The sequence below is a fragment of the Cryptotermes secundus genome, unplaced genomic scaffold (assembly GCF_002891405.2).
Source record: "Cryptotermes secundus unplaced genomic scaffold, Csec_1.0 scaffold2516, whole genome shotgun sequence".
Lineage (NCBI taxonomy): Eukaryota > Metazoa > Arthropoda > Insecta > Blattodea > Kalotermitidae > Cryptotermes > Cryptotermes secundus.
Window position 1 is genome coordinate 98503 of NW_019721805.1, and position 13274 is coordinate 111776.

Sequence of the window (13274 nt, forward strand, 5' to 3'; positions counted from 1 at the left end):
TCATTTTTGCACTTTTTATATCCAGACCGATAGCTTTACACGCGTTTGAGGGAATTTCCTGGGCCCATTAATGTTTTCTTTCAATAAATGAACTCACATTATCGCCCAGTAACATTTCCTCGGGTATGGCAAGACGTGGTTTTGGGTGTAAGCCGGTCATATGGCCGCTAGAACGTCGCCATTTGGCTAAGTATGCCGGATGGCTGAAAGGAAGACGCACCTCAGCAACTAGAAAGTACCTGATGAGACGTGAATGGCCGGAATCTCGTCTGGTAAGAGCAACATTAGTTTGTAGTTGGGAAAATATAAACGCGAAAGTGTTTCGGAATGCAACGGAGCTGCAGAGGAAAGCGAGTGGGTCTTGAAATCACTATCAGCAGTCCCATGTACGGTGTGGCATTTCGTGCACACAGCGAAGGCAGTGACCACCGGAAGGAGCGCTGTCTGCTCAGAATCATCTACAGCTAGCTGTGTCCTCAGATACAGAATTTAAAGCGTAAACAATGTTAAAGCAAGAACAGTCTCTCGAACTTGCGCCTGCGTCATTGTAGACTCCGATAAACTGTGTCTAACGTCATCAGAAGATAGTGAAGCAGGTCGTTACGTCAGTATCAGAACGTTACTGAATTGTTTTCCTGAACACACTACTTGAACTACACGGGGCTTCCCCTTCCGTACGAGGTTCCGTAGAGCGTCTAATTAATTGTAAATGTAAGGTCGCTGCCCAGAGAGACCTGTTATGGCATGCGCACATACGCTAGAAGAACACAAATAGTTTCGCGACATCTCTTCTGCAATTCCTCGAAACGAAGGGGATTGTTGGATGCTTTTATGACAGGGAACTCTGCAAAGCTCGCAACAACCTGTCTGATTTGGAATACCGAATTCACTTTCATAAGCTGTACGAGAGTACGCCGTGAATGTGGTGGAGGCACGACGAAAGGGCGATGTTTCATACGAGCTACGAACACTGATGTAACTGGGGCAGGTAGAACCCGCTAAATTCACTCTGTACAAGAGAGCATGGATGACGCTGCCTTTCCTACCATCGGCGCAAAACCCATTTGAGTTCTGCCCCCCACCCCCTGAAGTCGTCCAATTTAAGCTAGTGATTAAATTGGAATATTAAGAGTAAGACTTTGTGTAAGCGGAGTATAAACAACTGACACCTATATCCCTGCGGCACGGAATAGTGGTGCCATAGTGTCAGTTGTTACGTGAAACCAATATAAATATATATATTATGAGCAAAGGATGCCGCTTATCGTTTGAAATATTACACTTCGCAGCTGCAGTCCAGCGAGGTCTCAGGAATCGTTGGGAATATCGCTGGACCAGCGGCTTCGAAGATATAATTGTAAGAGGGTATTGGAGGATTCAAAGTTGTAACACCCGCCTTCCGTTTGAATGATCGAATCAGAAGCGATGATGGAATATATCTGCGAGGGTGGGAGAATTAATGTCCCCAAACTCAAGGATATAGTCCGGGCTTCAAGGGGGGACTTCTAATTTGGTGATTCCGACGGATAGACGTGTTCTGCAAATAATATATTAAACCAGTAAGCAATTGTAATGTGTGCAGTCGCAATATCATTACCCTTTGTCTCATAATCCAAGACCCGTAAACGATCCTGAGGAAGACTTTCATTGCGGGCGTAAGAGCGGTTGCACCCCAGATCCTGTTCAGACAAAAGGTGGGCTTCCACATATGGGGGAGGAGTCCAGAACACACGGCAAGATACGAACACTACCCGGGGTTTAGGTGACCTAACCCTATTGCCTGCACTTCCTCTCCCCCCACCCCGAAATGCCAGTTCTTGTTACAGTAGTGCTTAACGCAACATGGCTGTTCAAACGAAACAACGCAGTTGCTGATAAGCTGCACAAGGAAGTGCCTGCCTCTTCCTGAACAGTCATGCAGTGCACTCACAATGCATACAGTACAGATTCCTAGTATTTTTTTCAAGAATGGGCAAACTAACTATTTGGGTGGCAACCCAGAACTAGCTGAAGTACGTGTTCTTTGGGATATGGTTGTTTTCCTTGTCAATATGACAGCATAAAGTAGTTTTAAATCAAAATTCGCTCATGCAATTCTGTGGTAACAAACCGCAACGTTGCATTTATAGGTACACATAGAAATTATGACTTTAACACGCATCAAACTGAATTTAATATTACTCGGTTTTGATACAGTTTCAAAGTTTGTCCAGAGACTAATGAAGGCAATAATCCCCCCCCCCACTTCTTTGCCAGTAGGAAATCTTTCAAGTTGCACAAAGATATCATCCCTCTAAAACACAATGATTACTATATTTACCATTCGCTTTAACAATAAAACTTTGTGCCATTGTAGGCATACAACATAAATACAATTATGTTTACAAAATTAAATACAGTTCAAACTCTTTGAAGACTGTGAGAATTGGAGCATAGGTGGAGAAAGCAGCAAGGCACTGGCAATAAAATAAAATATTAGCTTGCCTCTGCTGAGGCGGAAGCAGAACAGGGCAGGGCTGCTACATAACCAACATACTCTTAGATAGCCTTTTCCTCCCTGGTAAACAGAACTTGACCAATCCTATAAACCCACACACACACACACTTCAAGAATACCAGATGGCAATGTAGGGCTCCAACTTCCTGTGGGCAGCATTACAGATAAATAAGTATGTTCGGAGAAATACTTCTGTAGATCGGAAAACTGGGTGATATAAGGATTGACTTTCCTTCCCCCGCTCCATGCATGTGAAGTACACACCACATGCTCACCGGGGCTGGGAATGTGAAAGTTTGTATCAAGATTGTAATCATTAATCTAGACCTCCTACTAGGTTCACCATACAGATTGAAACATCTGAAGGCATGAGTAAGTACAAGATGGTCCCAGAACTTCTTGTTACCTGTGCTGTTATGTTAGAAGTGAAGATACAATAATGCTGACATTTATAATACAAAGTACAATGATGATGAAACAATGTAGGATTTATTGTAATAATCATTTATTTTATTATTACACAAAAATTACCCCATTCTTTTTTGTCATATAAAAATCTAGGTTGGGGAGGAAAAATCACAATTACATTGTTTTACGTTAGTTTCAATAATATACTAAATGATTTCATATTTGTGAACACTACCGGAAATACAAAAGCTGATTACATCAGTGCTTTCATACCCACTGCAGAACATTATGATTAAAACCATTTGCTCGGTTCGCCATCTTTTTTTTTCAGTCTTTGGGCACTGTTAATAAACAGTGAATAAGTCAACAGCAATGACAGCTATGGCCCTCTTAACAGTTTTGTTTGGTTATGCTGCATTCTACTGTTCCTTTCCCATCTTTGAAGTGTACTAAATTTGAAGATGCAATCTAGACTGAAAGAAGTATTACATATATTAGATGTCTAATAAGAATTAAAATTACACATAAAACTGTTGATATGGTAACACATGGAGCAATACCAATCTATTAAGTGTCTCAGTCTTCAGTAAATAAGTTATAAAATTAATGGTAGACCATAATACTAAATAAAACTGAACTGAACCCAATGTTAATGGTAGTGTGTACAGAAATTAAATTTATTATTCTGTCAATTTCAATAATTATTAGGCCAATGTTGATATTTGATTGAATTCTGTTCCAGATTCATTTTGTTCACTTCTGATATTCATATTTAAAACAATTCATCCCATCTTGCAAACCCTAGCAATGTCTCCAAGAAACCTCATGTCACAACAACTTAAAGTGTACATTTGACCATATGAAGTTACTTCATCATATGGTCACTTCCCTGCTTCTGTTTGGCACATATTTGTCTTTCCTACATTTTGAATAAAACTCAACGGAGAAACTGCAGGACAAAACACATTAACAGATTCAGTTTAACAGCTTAACTGGGTCAACATGGATAGATGTCCACCATTTTATGTGCTCAGTGAAAGTGTTTCCTTCTTGTAAGTAATTAATGACATGTCTTGAATTTAGGTTCAGAATGACATTGCCACTTAAAATGTTTTCTACTTAAAACTTAAAATGTAGGCAATACAACTTAGTATCACAGTAAAACAGTTCAAGCATACTGGAGGCCACTTATCTCTGCTGTATGAAATTAGAATCAAGGGTTAGATACATGCACACATATAAAAATTATATTAATTAAAACAAAGGTATGCATGAGCCTCATGCAAATACTGAAGAACTTATTTATACATCTGACTTGCTCCCAGAGTTTCTTTGTGCTGCAAATAATTTGTGCAATCGACAGAAACACTCCAGCCATGTGCAAATAAAATGGTTGCAAAATAGCCCATACAGCATCCACAGCTGAGAATGACATCCATGAAAATCAACTACAAATGTACCGCAGAAGCAATCAAATTGATAATTTTAATTATTTGCATACATAAAGTAGGATATTGGCTTGCATTACATATAGTAATGCAGTTTGGACCTCTGCTGACTAATAATGTGCTTCATGAGAATATTTCTCTGTTTGCATTCAGTAATAGCTGCTAACCCTTTAGCTTGGATACATAGATCCTAGGTCCTCAATGTAATTTTCAGGTTCTCAGTAGTATAGTAATTTTTAATTTCTTGACTGCCTAGGAACTGGTTCTCCAAATGCACAAGAATGAAGAACCAAAGTTCTCTGCTTGCTTGCCAAGTTCACAATAGCACTAACATATGCAATAACAGTGCTCAACATCGAGCAGAATCTGCCATAAACTAACAAATGACTGAATACTCGGTGTTGGAGCTGCCCCTTTTTATACACTGCTCGGTGGGGTGGAGCGAAACTTGAAATTGGGGAGGAAGAATTGATTGGCTAGCGCGCGTAATGACGTAATGTGGGCTAGCAGCGAGCGCAGTATAAATATGAACGTTTGAAGCAATCTGATTGGTTAGCGCGCGTGATGGTGAAAAGTGATGTGAAGAGCGAGCGTTGCAGAAATGCGTGATAATGTGGGATGTTCCCACAGGTCGTTCATTGTTATGGGGAAGTAGTGTGTTTCCTGTGAGATATGAACCTGAATTTTAGATGTTGTGTAGATGAACTTCAGGTTACAAAGACGTCCATACCTCAGTATAAAGATGAATATTATTCAGTTTCATAAATCTTAGTTTCAAAATGGCAGAAATCATAGGAATTATCAACCACAATATCCACATACTCCTCTAGCCTGGAGTATTGGGCAGTGTGAGCAGGCAAAAGTATCTTTCACAATTAAAATACAAAGCTTTGCATTTATTTATAATTTGAGACAAATAACAAGGATGCCTGAACCAAGTTTCCTAATAGTTTTGGCACTGTTGCCAGATACCTCACAACAGAAGAACAGGATGACAAGGATCAGTCCCATATACTAAAACTGGAGAACCATTGTGTAAAAGAACTTGGTGTGCTGCTCCCTCAGGGAAGCAAATTCATGTCCATTCCAACTGCATCATCCTTTAGTTAGCTGTCATTGAAATTAATTAAACTGAAAGACATGGTGACTGACATTAATGATATAAAAGTTCAAATAGATGCTTTTCTGCACAACTTACATGGCTGCGATCATACATGCACATGGCCAATGTTTCTGTCCATGCATAAAAATAAATCAAATATTAGTTCACACAAACTGGAGCCTTCTTATGACATGATACAATTGCCTGCATCAGGTTCACGAAAGTCTGAATGAAAAGCTCCGATATGTTTTACCCACAGCAATTCGAGATTTATAGAAAAGTTTAATAATGAACACTCGGGTCTTGACACGCCAGCACACCTCACACTTACAAGTATGTCCCTTCCTTAACAGAAGTTAGTATACAAGACACATAACAAACTGGACACTCCAGTCCCTCGGTGTGCAACTAATTCCACGAAGCAGAATGTGACAGTCACTCAGCTGTCCATGAAAATCATCTCTTATGAAACCCACAGGTCCCTTGTCACTGACCTCTTCAGCCAGCTGAACCCAGTCCACCTCATACCATATTTCCTTAAGATCCACATTAATATTGTAACATGTTCCATGTTAATGCAATAACAGTGGGCCGTTGCACAGAGAACGCCAAAACAACGAACACGTTTCCCCAGAGATGGACAACAGAAGGCTCATTGCATAACAGCAGATTGTCAAAACAGCAGAAATGGAACCATGAGAAATGGTGTCTGGTATCAGGTCTGCATAATGCCTATATAAGAGCGTTGGAAGCAGAACTAGGTAGACATGTACGAACGAGACAGTTGAAGTCCAGCATTCCCCAAAGTGAAGTCAAGAAGTGACCACAGCAGGATGTGTATAAGTGTAAGAGGAGAACAAATCGCTGAATCCGAAGTCTACGTGAAGTTATTTGTCGCATGACATACCCAACACGTGACAATATTATGCACCCATCTATACCTAGGTCTACCAGATGCTGTCTTGCCTGCAGATTTTCTGACCAAAATTTTGTACACATTTAACATCTCTCACATGCCCTGTCCCATTCATCCTCCTTAATTTTATCACACTAACAATAACTGATGCAAAGTACAAATCAGAAACGTCTCACAGCACTTCTCTCCACTTCTAATTCTGTATGTCTAAACGTAACCCTCAGCACCCTCAAGCCACGTTCTTCATACAGGACAGTCACACAGGCAAAATTACCATTTTGCATGTATGAACTGTTTTTAGAGAGCAGACAGGAAGATAAAAGATTCTGAACGATGGCAAGCATTCCTCAAATTTAATCTGCACACAATTTCTTGTTGAATGCGATTCTGATTTGCCACCCTGTCACTGAGGGACATAAATACAGAGACCTCAGGTTGGGGGTTTGACACAAGGCTGATGACCTTCCTGCATAAAAAAATTATAGTTGTGAAGTGAAAACTGAATGCAATCTGGCAGAATCTTCTAAGGAAGGCTATGGCTGCCAATGATGATGATTCCAAAAAAACAAAACTGACCTCAACAAACATCTGGCTTGAAATTTTGAAGCAAAACTTTCCCTACAAATAACAAATAAGCAAAGATTTGGGTCAACAATGAACTGGCTTTCCTTGGTATGTGAAAGCATTTCCTCTACACAAATTACACATAATGCACCAAACTATTTGTATACTTAAGCACACTACAATGAGACTCTCAACTTCTGAGGGTCTGTAATATAAAATACAATATTTAAATAATACTTGACTTCCAGAATCTTCCAAAAATTTTCCACAAGCCCATGTTGGTTACATAATTTGAAATTTCCATGGTTAATGAACTGGAGATTCACTCAGATTCTAAAGGGTTCTCATGATAATGCGTAGCATTCAGCATTATTGGGTTCTTGGATGGAAAAAAAAGTCCAAAAACCAAGTAATTCTGAATGGAGATTCAGTGTTCAGCACCAAGTAAGTTTAGGAGTGTTCCAGGACTGACAACTTCCATCAGACTATTCCCTTATCACTACATTCAGCCCCAAGACATTGTTATAGTGGTAATCTCAAACACATGCTTAAAATTTCTATATGAGTTTATCTGTTACACCTCTAATAACTTAGTTCCAATTGCTGAAGGACCATGCCAGAGCCATGTTTCAGACATTTACAAAATTAAATTTGCAAGTACAGTGCGTACAATCAAGTGCGCGCCGCGGCTGCAATTTGCCGTGAGTTGCAACTCCTCCCCGCGNAAAAAGCACTGCCACTACTATCTCTCCCCACATATTTTGATCTGCACACAATCATAGCATAATGGTTAAACAATATTATGTGTGAAGAATGTTAGCTCTTCCACAGGGAGAGGTCAAGGCACAAGTACTCTTACTATGATATTTGTAATGGGCATGCAACATAATAAATATTTCACCCAGTATCCCAGCATTTGCCTCCTCCCCCACTAATATTCCTTTCTTGTTTTCCATTATAAATAGCAGTGCAATGCACCAAGTGCCTACCAAAATTCAAAGGTTAATTAAGCCTTGTATAATGTCATAAGAGGCAATTCACATAGTTATCATATGCTCATAGCTACTCCTTGAGTGCAGTTAAGCTTGTCTGTCTTCATACATGGTCATAGAGAAAGAAATGGCTTATATTATTCTTATAATTTTCATGATGAACAGGACACCACAGTGTTTATAATCGTAGCTTCCCTTCACATCATGAAGATGACACAGGGAAATGTCTCAAGAGAAACGGACACACACGATACACATCACTAATTGTTTAATTCTTTCACAGTTTCTTGCATTCACCAGTCATAACAGATGTTCTTTTTATGATGAACAATAAAAAGAATTATATCACATGCTCAAAAAAGCACTATGGATGATGATTTTCATGATGAAAAAATTATCACAAACTGTACACGATCATTTCATTTCTATACTTTTATGTATATATATATATATATTTCTTATATAGACACTTGTGTGTATAGGTTTTTATATTCATTTTTATTTTAAGTTATTGTTATAAAAAAAAAAGGGCACATTGCAAAACGTTGCAAAGTTTCTCGAAATGTGATGCAGGTCTGTTTTCCACCCCATCCTAGAGGTTTGACATTCAGATATCATTCAACAAGGATTATGGGTTCAGTGTAGTGACAGGAATGAATAGAGAATTAACTGTAGCATGCAACATTTGTCTGCAAGCAAACATGGCAGCCACAATGACAGAAATAATTTTGCGGAGGAGAAAGTAGGTATTTCTGTTATAGGTGTTACTTTAGCAGGAAGGAAGTAGTGGATGATGATGATTCTTTAGTGCTGGTGGTTCCTAGTTCAAAGCCCACAACCTGTTACCTTTCTTTCCTGTATATCAGGATGCACATTCACTCTGTCTTCTTGTGACAAGCAGATGAGGCAAGCAACGTATCTGATGGCACATTTGGATGGCTATTCAAACAAAAATGTGACCAGCAGTCCTGTTCTTGTGCTGGTATGCGCCAGTACACATACTGGCAAAGGAGAACTGATGGATGGCACATATCTGCCAGTACAACTGTATGTTCTGACCATGAGGCTGAAAACTGACATGAGTATTGGAAAACATGTTCTCAGAAAAAAAAAACACTGGTCATCAGAACACATTACTTAAGAATTTACTTAAAGTGGACTTAAATTTACTGAAACAAGATCTGGGTATTTTCATAATAGGAGCATCTTACATGCAAGAGTCCTAAGGGCTGTGTTCTTTAGCAGTTTCAAGAAGGTTGAGAAGATATTTGACTTTCTTATACATTTCTATTCACCTTTCCTCAATTTCAGAATTTTGTTCGTCAGTAATGGAATTCTAAGAAAATTAAACAAAAGAATCAGGCTGATTTCATGACTGACAAGGACAGGTCAGTACTGTATGCTGTTAATGAAACAGAGCAACTGCAACACTGATTAAGGCAATATATGTAACTGTACTTCTGGACTGAGTATTTGTCAGCTGTGCTCATTACCAGCATAACAACAGCCTGACACAGTTTCTCATTACATTACATGAATGATGATAATTTGCCTTCACTTCAATTTTGAAGAGCTATAGTCTTTAATTACAAGCTTGTCATGATGTAACTAGAACGTAGCCAAACTATGCTTCATATAAACTGCTCTTCCCTATAAAATTACCAAATTTAATTATAATAACTTCACTGAACTGAAATCTGAGGATCTTACAGCAGGGAACATTATGATTACGGCCTTTTGGGATGTTATACCATTGTGTTCTGTCTGCTCCGTTATACTTCAAACGTTTGAAGAGCCATCATTTCCATAAATGCAGCACACAGACATGTGTATGGAATGCCATGACATTCAGCTGTGAATGACAACATTCCAATGACAGGAGTGTCTTCAGAAATAAAGAATGGAGCAGTATAACAGTTTAGATGGCAATTCTGATCACTGTCACTTTGGTTTTACCCACTTATTTCTTCTCTGACTTTAATACTCTCTGAAACAGCGACTAAAGACAGAAGAATTCAGTTCCTGCTCCTTCGTTGTGTGAACAAGTTGGTCATGAATTCTATGCAAGATTCACACCCTCGATGCATAACTACTGATGAACTGTAAAACTGACACATAGAATACCAACAGAAACATGTAGCTGCTTGAAACACATTACTCAAGAACCAAAACCATGCATATTTGGCTGCCCAGCACTCCAGCATCCAGAAACATGTGAAACTTTGATGATTATTTCAAGTGTGAATAATTTCATTTGCAACATTATGACAAGCACTTTTGTGGATCTGTTTCGTCAGAAATATGTACAGTGTTAGTTATAAGGGGGAATGGTGTTTAGGACAGACAGGTTCACGTCTACAATAGTTCTGTAGCAGTTAAAAATGATAACTGTCCTTTTCTTTTTTCTGTTTTAAAGGAAAGTAAACATTAAATAAACACATTTTCATTTACACAGTTACCGCAGACAAGTTTCCTCTTATTGCACGATGAAATTCAAAGGAAAACAGACAAGTATGTATTTACAATATCTTGTATAAGTTTCAGCTGCCATTTATGTTTCTCGCATTCAAGTGGAGCTCAGTAATTATTGGTCCACAAAACAAATTTATATACAACTGCTGCAGAAAGTACGATGACCACCCATTATTAATTTTGACAAAAAACAGACATGTACGTAGTCTCTTTACTTAAAAAATTATGTGTACTTTAAATTTTCAGTTTGTGGTCCATGTCCACAGCTGCATGGTTTCCATACGAAGTGTGGCACACAGGAGACGCTTCTGAACACATCCCATTTCCACAATGCAGCCAGGGTAACGAGCTTTGTCACTATGTTCGACCATAAGTATCCATGGTCACTGCAGATGCACATACGGTTCCAGCCAACCGTACCCCACTTTCGTCATACCACGGGTTCTTCCCTCTTGAAATTGATATTCTGACTGGCACAGAAATCCCGCGTCAATGGGATGCAGTTGAAGATGTTACACACTTCACAGTCATACACAGGGATCACATAAAACAGGACGACCAAAATTGCAAAGAGGAAAAAGGAAAAGAGCAGACACACCCAGATAAGAACTATCTTCTTATGACGGTCATATGGGCCAAAGGAGACATATGGCATGAGGGCATAGGACAGGAGGAAACCAAATATGAAACCAAAGAGGTGGGCGTAATTGTCTATCCAAGGGAGAAGACCGAAGAGCAGTAGCACCAGTGTGGAGGCCATCAGTTTCAGCAATGCCCTCTTTGGGTGCTTCAGCATTGGCCATACATTCAGCACCTCAACGATGAGGCAAGCCAGCAGACCGAATTGTGACCCAGAAGGACCTACCTGCAAGCATTAAGAACACATTTCTTTGTGACTTCATGGACTGAAAGCACTTCTGGATCTTGCACTCACCTATGTGCAGATTTTAAACAGTACCAAAAGGAAATTCACTGCTCAGCCATCCTGACCACTGATAGAGCATGGTGAACAGGTTAGCAACTAACCTTTGTAAGCAGCCACAGTGGTGGCAAGGCAAGTGGCACACACTAATGTTTACTGTGAACGGTACAGACACACAATGGAAGTTTGAATTTATGCCAAAACTGGTTCTGACGAGTAATGCATTGTAAGGCTATGAGAAAACGTCTTTCAGTACTAGTGTTGTCAGGGCAAAAAAGAAGAGGCAGGCAACATCCAAGACATGTGCTGAATGTGCAGAGAGGATCTTTCTCACTATAGACACAAGAGTCACCCCTGCAACACTGCATCACATTGTCAGCATGTCAGCCAGTTTATTACAATTTTGTTTCTATTTAAAATACTTACATCGGCTCGATAGGGAACAAATATGGCACTGGCAAGATTTCCAGCCACCCCTGAGCCCATGTAGATGATGGCAATTCTCAGTGACCCAGTCAGTTTCTCAAGATCCCTCATGAAGATATACTGTATCACCAGTGTGAGGAGCAACTGGCATATTCTGCAGAACAAAATCATATATCTGTCATCAGATGAGATCCCCAGTATACAATAAGTTGACAGATCTGAACAGATAGCTTCCAGTCCTCAAGACAGCCTCCCTGTTGTTGCGCTATGTTTCAAGTTCATACTACACATTCTTATAATTTGCTTAGAAATACCAGAAAAATTATGTAAAAACAAAACAGTGTTCAGCTTAAGGTCATCTAATCAAAAAAGCACCATGCTACTTGTATGAAAAAGGTGCAAGGAAGCAGATACTTCCATACCCATCGGGTAGACAATGCTGGATTGGTATTGGTCTGATCTCGACATTAAGGTGAAGAGGTCTCCTGCCCCAGACACACAATTCCTCTGTTGTCCAGCCCATAACCTAGTCACCATGCTGATAGGTTAATCTGGCTCCCAAGACAGATTAACAGGCCATAATCTGAATTCATTTAATGACCAGCAGGCATTGTAGAATTTGTGCCATTGTAACAAGAAGGTTACCTGAGAAGTGGGCTGTTTTACTGCACAAATGATCACATTGTGCTGCAAGTCTGAAATCCTTTAATTTTGTTCATAAAGCTGTTTGGAGAAGTCACAAGACAGTAGTACATCAGTGGGTCAATACAGACAAAGTCTACTTACCCAGCGTGAAGGAACAGAGAAGTCCAGAGTCTGTAGAACTGGTCAGGGACTTCGGGTGAGTAGAAAGGAATCATCCCACAGACATCATCCAGACAAGATACCTACATTTTGAAATCATATGAGACTGCAGCAAAACCCAGCTAAGCTTTAGAAAGTGCACGATCTTCTTGCAGCAACAAATTAGAACTCATATTTCTACAGTACCAGTCACAGTGGTCGTGGGTTTCAATCCCACTCAAGACATGGATATCTATTTGTGTTAGGTATCGGCCTTGTGATAGGCTCATCCCCTGTTCAGGGTGTCCCACCAACTCTCTTAGATTAACCCTTTACGGTGGTTTGACGTTTGTCGTACCGTGGTATTTAAATGCCCCTGTCTGTGGTTTCACGTACTGTGTACGTTAAGCTGTAAGCTAAGTTTCGAAATGGCATAAGAATTGAAAGGATCACGCTAGAATTATGCAGTTTGGACTCCCCTGTTATGGAGAGAACGCAGTCACTGAATGTACGCATGCAACTGCACCTCCTATGCCAGGAAGTCTAAAAATAAACTCGTGACTCACAGTGGTATCAACGCTGACTATAATTTACACATTCCAAACACATGATATGGTTTAGTGGTTAGGAAAGCTAAGAACAAACAGCGCCAGCGGTTGTTTGTGAAACGTGTTGAAAGGAACTGTCCTTTCAGTGGGTGCGTGTTTACTTGAACGAAAGAAGGGTCTATGTCGTCTAAAAAAA

At 39.7% G+C, this 13274-nt stretch overlaps 1 protein-coding gene across 6 annotated transcripts in view; it reads right to left on the reverse strand.

Annotated features, from left to right (window-relative positions):
• Positions 1–10367: 10367 nt before the first annotated feature.
• The window catches only part of LOC111861229 (inactive rhomboid protein 1), a 118339-nt gene continuing 115432 nt past the window's right edge, over positions 10368–13274 (reverse strand). For all 6 annotated transcript variants that reach the window (XM_023845625.2, XM_023845624.2, XM_023845627.2 and 3 more), the window contains 3 exons: positions 12534–12634; positions 11748–11901; positions 10368–11264 (listed from right to left, as the gene is read on the reverse strand). In XM_023845625.2, the coding sequence (XP_023701393.1) occupies positions 10830–11264; positions 11748–11901; positions 12534–12634 (690 nt within the window). In that variant the 3' untranslated portion in view covers positions 10368–10829. The remainder of the gene's footprint in view (positions 11265–11747; positions 11902–12533; positions 12635–13274) is intronic.